The sequence below is a fragment of the Camelus ferus genome, chromosome 21 (genome assembly GCF_009834535.1).
Source record: "Camelus ferus isolate YT-003-E chromosome 21, BCGSAC_Cfer_1.0, whole genome shotgun sequence".
NCBI lineage: Eukaryota > Metazoa > Chordata > Mammalia > Artiodactyla > Camelidae > Camelus > Camelus ferus.
This window is the reverse complement of record NC_045716.1, coordinates 16,995,590-17,004,600: the sequence shown is the minus strand read 5'-3', so window position 1 is coordinate 17,004,600 and position 9,011 is coordinate 16,995,590. Positions and strand designations below refer to the sequence as shown.

Below are 9,011 nucleotides of genomic sequence, written 5' to 3'. Positions count from 1 at the left end.
ACATTTTTATATAATTTCAACCTTAAAGAGAAATTGCCAAGAACTATAAAGAAGTTCCATAGAGCCGTTAACCACATTCAGTAATTGCGAGCATTCCCCATGCACATTTCTATCACATATATGCACATATCTATGCCAGTTTCTGTATTTGGATTAATAATCATGAGTTCATACTAACTTCAATTCCAACCTGCCACTGAAGGGGTAATTCTAGTTTCTCTCCCTTTCCCTATTTGTAATTTTTCTTCTCCCCAAGCAAATAATCTCACATTATCTTCCATACATTTGGTTTTTTGCTCACTTCCACGATACACACAAAATAGTTCCAGAACCGCTAAACCACATCACTGCGGAAAGCCAACTACTAACCAGAGTTTACTAGCTGTTTACAGTTCATTTTGTCTTCAAATCTGAGGGTGTAAAGTTAAAACTGTGCTCACAGGTATAGTCATATGTCAAAAATCATCAAATTGTCTGTTTAAAATACCTGTAGTTTAAGTCAACCTCAATAAAGCTGTGAAAAAAAAATACTGCTTTCAAAAGTTACTTGGGTTAGTTTCCACAGGAAACCTTTTCAGGAAGTTATGTTATTTAAGATACAATTAGGCTGATTTATTTCTGTTTGTTTTCTGTTTCAGGGTTCAACCCCCTCTCCCAATTTTTGAATATGTAAAGCATTAACATGGTTCCAAAAGTCAAAACTATAGAGAAAGTCATATTTAGAAAAATGCAACATCGCTCCCCTTCCTTCCACTTGTTTCCTACCCACCCCTGCAGGTAACTCGTCTTACTGATTTCTGGCTCTGGTTTATCCTTCCTGTTTCATTTTGTTTTCAAAAATAAGCAGATGTGTGTACATTTTTCTTATTTCCCCTTCTTCCATCTGTACATGTTTGCACTTTGCTTTCCACCCCAGCCCCATGTATCACTATATCCTGAAAGTCACTCCACTGACTCTCTCTCTTCCCCCGACCCCACAGCTATATAGAATTCCGTGCTTTCTTCCAGTACTTGTCTGATTTCATCCTTTACTCTTCGATCTTAGATCTCTGACGTGTTTGGACTTCATTCTTATGAATGGTGTGATGTATGTGTTGTGAGTAAGGGGACAATGACCCATGGTCCTTGGTGAAAGAATTCACAGGAGACTCTGCAGTCACAGCACATGGCGAGTTTTTATTAGTTCAAGAAACAGCACTGAGGGACAGGACTTCTGTGGACGGTGTAGGAGCTGTGTCTGCAGGCGGCTGTAAGGGCTTTTTTATATCCCTAGGGATGGAATTTTCCAGTTCGTGAGTGCTCATGCTTGCTTATTTCTGGAAAACCTCTGTTTGCCCATGAGAAGAAAGAGGGAGAGGGTTTACTGGTCTCCTTCAAAGTCTTTTTGAGTCCCTTGTTTTGAATTCTTCATTCCCCTACCTGCCTTGTCCTGACTGTTCGGTTCCTATCAGTATAAATCTAGTTTTATATTTTTCTAAGTGGCTACCTATTTACTAAAAAGTTGATTTTTTGCTCCAGTGGTTTGAGATGCCACCTTTATGATAAAGTACTTGGGCCTGTTTTGGACTGTCTATATTCCATTTGTCTGCCTATTCATGTGCCAGTACCATTTGTCTTAATTATTAGAGGCTTCATAGAATATTTTACAATCTGGTAGGAAGACTTCTTATTGTAGTTTTTATCTTTTCAGTGTTTTCCTAGCTATTCTTTCATGTTTCTTTTTCCATGAGCACTTTAGTATCAACTTGTCTAATTTATAAATTTATAATTTAACAAGGAGTGTAATTTATACATTAATAAGAGGCATTTTTCCATTTGATCAAGTATTTATTGTGGCTTTCTTGTAGGAGTGTTTTACAGCTTTCTTTATACAGGTTTTGCACATTTTGTATTAGAGTTATTCCTAATTATTTAATTTTCTTTGTTGCTATGGTAAATGAAATTTTCCCTATCATGTCTTCTAGTTATTACTTATGTATACGAAAACGATTGACTTCTGTCTGTTCATTTTATAACCTGCTACATTGCGAAATCTTTTATGATTTAGTCTTATCATTGATTCTCATAGTTTGAGTTAAGTCGTATTGATTCTCTAGAGTTTTCCAGGTACTCTCATGTTATTTGAAATTCAAGGTAGTTCTACTGATTCTTTTCGAATTCTTAAGCCTCTTACAATTTCTCTTGTCTAATTGCATTAGCAGGTATCTTCAGTGTAATGTTAAATAATCATGGATAGTGAGCATTCTTGCTTTCTCTGCCATTAGCTTTTACAAGACTATATAAGAATATTTTAAAAGACAGAAATAACTCTTTAGTGTAAGAAGTTTCTGTATATTTTCCTAGTAAGATGAGATTATGGCCCTTCTTTTGTCTAGTAACTAGAAAAAAAATTAGCACAAATGGTAAAAGTAAAAATTTGATTTTATAATACTTCATTGAAAACACTTGTGTTGAGCCCAGTTCTTTTTTCTTTAATGAACCCTTTAATAATTATTTTTTCCTTATTCATTCATTCATTCATTCATATAAGATTTACAGAATGCCTATAATACTCCAGACATTATTCTAGATTCTTTCTCATTTAAATTTCACTACACCCATGTGAGGTAGGTATTATCTTCATTTTATAAAAGAGGAAATTGGCGTTTAGAGAGGTTAAATGACACACAGCTTGTAAGGGCTGAACTGTGATTTTCAATCTGTTCTAGTTCGAATTTTTCTAAATTTTCATATATTTCTATCTTAGGGAGTAGAAATGTAGAAGAATAACAATCAGTATCAGTATATTTTTAGAAAGCAACTGTCTTAAACTCTCTTCCCTTCTTTAAAGGTCACAAAGCTATATTCAGTTACATTATCGTGGGCAGGCTTCTAGGTCCCTTTAAGTGGGACCTTGCCAACATTAATGGGAGTGATTTTGTTCTCAGTTATTAAGAGAACTTCGAGAGAGGATCTTTATAGTATCAGGAGTCCAAACAACAAAAGGTTTTCCAGATTATGATCAGCGTATCAAAGTATCCAGGACCCAGAACAGTGCCTGACATAGTATATGCAGTCACAGAAGAACAATTAAAATTTACTTAGTATTTACTCTGTTCTACATTCTGTCCTTGTATTGACTGGTCTAACCCTCACAAGAACCCTAAGGGGCATTTTTATTATTGTCTGTATGTTACAGATGAGAACACTGATGCATAAGAGTTAAATTAACTTGCTAAAGATCCCAAACAATAAAGCAACTGGAACTCTGTCTTCAGATCCCATGCTGTTAACCACTACACTATAAATCTTTCAAACAAATGGATGACATTCTGGGATCATGAAAGGTATTCAACCTCCTGAATGTATACTTACCAGCATTATTTACACAGTGTACATTTTCCTGTTACTTAATCCTGTGAATGATTTAAAAATTGATAAAGAAAATTAAAAGGCCCTTCCTTGTACTCGAGAAGATATAAGAAAGACACTTAAATGCCTGAGGCACCTAAACTCCTTGTCAGGTGTTTTGTTAAATCTAAATGTTTTGGGTATTTCAACATGTTGGACTTCTTGCAAAAACTGTGCCAAGTGCCACGCAACGTTAACTGTAAAAACAGCTTTTAGGGCACAGTGTCGAGCATATAATCGGCACGTACACATCCACACAAGGTAACATGGTAATACATAATTGCCCAATTATAAACAGTGGCGCTGCAACGGCCTTAGGTCAACCAGTCCAACCACCATTTTCGTGCAGAATACCGAGGCCCAGAGAGGTTAAGTCCACAGCCACGCAAAGCTGACACCCAGCCTCGGTCTCACTGGTGCGCTTTTCATTTCCTCAGGTTACCTGATCCCTTTGCTTGCATTTCCTCTGTTTTCTTTTTGGTGTGTCTGTGCCTATTTGTGCAAAAGTAAGTGGACCTGGCTTCGCGTGCTTGGGAACTGAAACACCGTAAAACAGAAAGAGGGTCTGGGCCCCGCCCATCTGGACAACTCGAAACGAAATAACTGGCCCAAGGTCAGAGGTTGAACCGGGTCCGCCCCCCGGGCCGCCGCGCTTTCGCAACCGTCCGTGTGGGCGGTCGGAAATCCCCACCCGGATGACACAGCTCCTCGCTCAACTCTACGGTCGGTTTCTGTAAAACTGGGGTCACCCGAGACGCTGGGCCATGGCGATAACTAAGCCGCGGGACGGCACCTCGCGGTACAACACAGTGACGTCAGCACTCTTCGGACCCGGCCCAGGTACCTTCGCGGAGATCGGGCCTCGCCCCTCCCAGCGGACGCAAAGGACACACCTCCCGGCCCACGGGGGCGCTGGGGGGGCGGAGCCGCCCAGAGCCGTCCCCATTGGACCGGAGAATGACGGGCGCGTAGGTCCCGCCCCGCCCCGCCCCGCCCCGCGCCCCTCTCAGCGCGCGCCTCGTCGCTCGCGCTCGGGGCGCTGACGTGTCGGGGCGGGCGGTTTGGGCTCCTCCCCGCGCGAGCAGCCACTCGTCGCGGCGACAGAGGGGCGGGGTGGCCGGGGCTGGCGCTCCCCCCGGCCCCAGCTCCCGGCCCGCCCCGCCGCCCTGGCCCCCCGGATGAGGGTGTATATATTCGGAGCGGGCGTGGGACGCCTATGAGTGGCCGCGCCGAAGGAGCCGGAGCTGAGAGGAGCTGTGGTCGCGCCGGGGGAGGTGAGGGGCTCCCAGCCCAGTCGCTGTCTCCTTCCCCGTCACCCTGGAGGAGACGGCGGGACCCGGGACCCGGGGCGGGCGGGGTCCTGGTGCCGCCACGCACACGCTTCCCCGGCCACGCGCGCAAACGTGGACACGCGGCGCACGTACGTGCACGGAGCCGGCAGCCTGGCACGGGGCGAGGAGCCCGGCTGCACACCCACACCGCACTCCGTGCGCCCCGCGGCGCCTCTTATCGGCGACCCCGCTGGGAGTGCTGGGATGAGGGCGCCCCAGATGGGCTGGCGGCTTTGGGGAGGAGAAGGTTAGGGGTAGTGTCTGGAATAAGATTTGTCAAGCAGTTGGCAGCGGGGCCTCACCTGGGCTTGGGATGGGGGCCTTGAGGTTCTCTGTCTAGGGCCTTGCGAACAGTTATGCCAAGCTCCGGGGTCCTACAGTGGGGACAAGTGGTCGTTGGAACTGTCCAGTGGGAGCGAGTTGGGGTACCTTGAGTATAGGAGGAAAAGAATCTGAAAGCGTTGACGTGAAGGATTGAAGGTATCTGTGGGGACCTGAGGGTGGGACAAAACCTACTAGCCACTTTGTTTTCTTTTGTCTTGTTTTAATACTGGTAATGGGAGAGGATTGAAATTTTTGGGTTTCCCCTGGCGTGGCCAAGCAGAAGGATGGAATTGGAGGGTTGAGAGCACACATGTGCTGAACATATGGTTTCCTGAAGATTTTATTAAGTTTGGCCTGACGCTATGCTATATTTATTTGTATTTGGCTTACGAAATCTGAAATTAAGTAGTAATGATTATGGTAATATGGATATGTCATTAAGTAGTGCCCTTAGTTTAAGGACTTTCAGGTGAAATTCTGTAGGTGTGGACCAAAGACTTTGTAGGGAACTGAAGGCAGTTTCAATTCCTTCACTATCAAGGAGTTGGCTCACTTAGCTGAGGCTAAAAAAGACTTTATAGGCTATGCTCGTGAAGCATTTATAGGATTCAATGGTTATGGCTCATCCTCAAGACTATTTTTCAAAAGCTCTAAGAGGTTTGCTTATCAATTTGTGGGGCATCTTATAGCAGCAGAGATAGGAGCAGGAAGGAAGCCAGAAAAGGAGGGGGAAATACTGGATTTCTTTTATACTGGAATTTAAATTCTAATAAAGATATATTTAACTATTGGACTGTTCACTGTTGGCGGACTATTACCAAATACGTCATTATTTTTGACAGATGCATTAGGCTATGGGCGTATACCAAGTTTTGCCATAATTTCTAGAGATCTTCAACTTTTTCACACATTGATTGTCAAAATAAAAATTACTAGTCTAATTGTCTTATTCGCTACTGCTTACATTCTGCATACATACACACATCTTACCAGAAGTAATGGGGAAAATAGTCCTATTTTTGTGGCACAGAGGTAGTTATATGTGGTTCAACCCGTAAAGTTCCTCTTCTCCATGTCCTGTACATTTTCTTCCTTTCTCCATTCTGTTGGCTTATGAACTTATTTTTGCAAAATGAATCTGTTACCAGCGCATCAGTTGTGTCTGTATTTCTGAATAAAAGAAGTACAAATTGCATGTTTCTCTGTCTTTCTCTTGCCACCCCTATCTTTTACACACATGCACACACATGCGCACGGAGATAACAGAGTCTTCTTTCTTCTGGAAAGCAGTATAGCATGGAGGTTAAGAGCATAAATTTGGGAGCCAGGCTATCGGGGTTTGAATCCTAGCTCTATCACTTTACTAGTTTTGGACCTTGGACAAGTTATCTCTGTGGCTCAATTTCTTCCTCTCTAAAGTAATTCCAATAACAGTGCCTTAAGAGTTGTTTTCAGGATTAAATGAACAGCTATCTATAAAGCAATTAGAATAGCGCAGCCTGAGTGGTCGTTGACATCTCAGGGAAACCCAGATGCAGGTTCTCTTAACCTGAGTTTGTTAATAGTGTTTGATGTTTTAATAGTCCTGATGAGGTAGGTATTATTATTATCATTTTTGGGGTGGGGGGAGGATAGAAAAGAACAGCTTCATTGCTTTGCTAGGCAAAGGGAGTCTCAGCTGGCTAGTGCCTTAAAGACTGTGAGCCCCGAGGTAGGTGGTAGTATTAATCCCATTTTATAGGTGAGGAAACTGAAGCACAGGGAAATTAAGTAGTTCTGCTGAACCCTGGAATTTAGCTCTGAACTACCCAGTACATTACGTTCCACTGGTCTTACGGTAGGAGAAGATAGTTGGCTGTTTCTTTGCTACCTGCTTTTCCTGTTCCCTTTATGTCTAAGCTATGTTACAACGCAGGCAGGGATGATTCTTTACAGTGTCCCTCAAATTTATCCATTTCACTGTTGTTTCCACTGCAACAAATCGGGTTCAGACCTTTGGTTTTTCACAGCTGTAGTTGTCTTTTGCCTTGCTTTCCCACTGCTAGTTGTCCCCTCCTTACAACCTGTTTTGTGCCATCACTCCTTTCGCTCATCTCTCTAAAGCGAGGCGGCACTGCCCCATTGAATAGTCTCTGTTGGCTTCCTGTTACTTCTGTTAGGTCTAAATTCCTTTGCTTAGTTTTCAAGGCTTTTCATGGTTTAGCCCTGCCCTACATCGTTTCCCAACCTTCTACATAAAACTTTCTTACGACTCTCCATCCCATACATGTTTACCTCTCGTGGCCACCAGTGTCTTCTTATGTCCTAATCTTATCTACGTAATCTGCTCAACCCTTGAGCCACAGCTAGATCATACTTCCTTTGTGAACTCTTCCTAGACAACACCTTTCTTCTCTTGCATTTATCTGTATTAGGGGAATAGATTAAATGTTTCCTCATTCTCTTATGTTTTTTTTTTTATTACTGTGCAGCTTAACATTTTGCTGTATTATCATGGAATGCTGTTAAAAAAGCATTGTCTTATCCACTGATTACTATGTGTGCATTGCTTGGGTTTAATTCTTAGTAAAGACAGTGGGCATATTTTATTGCTTCTTTGCAGAAGTTGCTGTTGAAACAAAGTGTATTTTTTAATGATTACAGGTGAGCCTGTATTGTGGATTTTGTTGTACTCTGAATTCTTTCTGTCTTTAGAGGTAAAGGAGAAAGGTTAGAATATTAAGCAGCCGAGTGTTCTTTCAGTAGTAGCTTAGTGGTCAGAGGAGGGGTACAGGAGCAACTAAGTTTGGTAGTTAGGGTGTGAGCCCTGGAATCAGACCACCTGCATTCACATCCCAGCTCCACCAGCTGGCCAGGTTGCTTCCCTAACTGTGCCTCAGTCTCCTCTACTGTAAAGCGATGATGGTAGTATTTATGTAGTAGAATTGTTGAAAATTAAATGAGACCACGTAGGTTAAGTACTTGGTGCGGTGCCTGGTATATAATGCTAATTAGCATCATCTTACAAGTTTGATCTCTTACAAGTATCATGATGGGAAGTCAGAGAATATCCTTAACATCAAGTTTTTTTTTTTTAATGTACTTATTTTTAACAGGAAAAAAATCTCAGGTTCTCAGGTTTTGAGGTTGAAATTAGACCTGCTGTTGATTTCTTTTCTCTTTTAGGTTTACAGGTACGGAAGTTACACCCCTGTTTTCACAAACCTTGGCTACTGGAGCATTATGAATGTTAATGACCTCAAACTCAGGTTGTCCAAAGCTGGGCAAGAGCACCTGCTACGCTTCTGGAATGAGCTGGAAGATGCCCAACAGGTAGAACTTTATGCGGAGCTCCAGGCCATGAACTTTGAGGAGCTGAACTTCTTTTTCCAAAAGGCCATTGAAGGATTTAACCAGTCTTCTCAGCAAGAAAAGGTGGATGCACGGATGGAACCTGTCCCTCGAGAGGTGTTGGGCAGCGCTACCCGGGATCAGGATCAGCTGCAGGCCTGGGAAAGTGAAGGTACTGAGCATGGGAAGATTTGTCCTCCAGTTAATTAGGAGAGATACTAAAACCGTTCAAGTAACTGCATCGTGTCATTAATATTTTGACTCCCATGCAACCGTAAACCAGGTGACTGATCTGAGAGTGACAGATTGTGGGCCCAAGACGCTGGGGTGGCTCCCATAACCAGTCCCTCTTTTCACTTCTGGTGCCTGATTCACGGCTCTTCTCATTCAAGTCATAGTTTGCCCCTTGTCTCTTTCCTTGCTCAATTTCCATGTTTTATTAGCGTTCCCTTCCTGAAGCAAAAGCGAAATGTTTCAGTTTATGCTGGCTTCTCTAAAAGCCTGTATTTCCAGTCTTTTTCTTCTATTTCTCTCCACTCCTGCCCCACACCTTTCAGCTGGACCACATAACTCGCCTTTCTCTGAACATAGTAAATACATTACGCCTTTCCTGCCTTTGCTCATGCTCTTCCTCAG

The 9,011-nt window shown here is 42.9% G+C and overlaps 1 protein-coding gene across 4 annotated transcripts in view; it reads left to right on the top strand.

Moving 5' to 3' along the window:
• The first annotated feature begins 4,079 nt into the window (after nucleotides 1-4,079).
• Nucleotides 4,080-9,011, top strand: part of UAP1 (UDP-N-acetylglucosamine pyrophosphorylase 1) — a 30,009-nt gene continuing 25,077 nt past the window's right edge. For 2 of the 4 annotated variants that reach the window (XM_032463848.1, XM_032463846.1), the window contains exons 1-2: nucleotides 4,458-4,664; nucleotides 8,211-8,547. In XM_032463848.1, coding sequence (XP_032319739.1) covers nucleotides 8,268-8,547 — 280 coding nt within the window. In that variant the 5' untranslated portion in view covers nucleotides 4,458-4,664; nucleotides 8,211-8,267. Of the gene's footprint in view, nucleotides 4,231-4,457; nucleotides 4,665-8,210; nucleotides 8,548-9,011 lie in introns of those variants that run through there. The other 2 variants (XM_032463847.1, XM_032463850.1) reach the window with 2 other exon arrangements.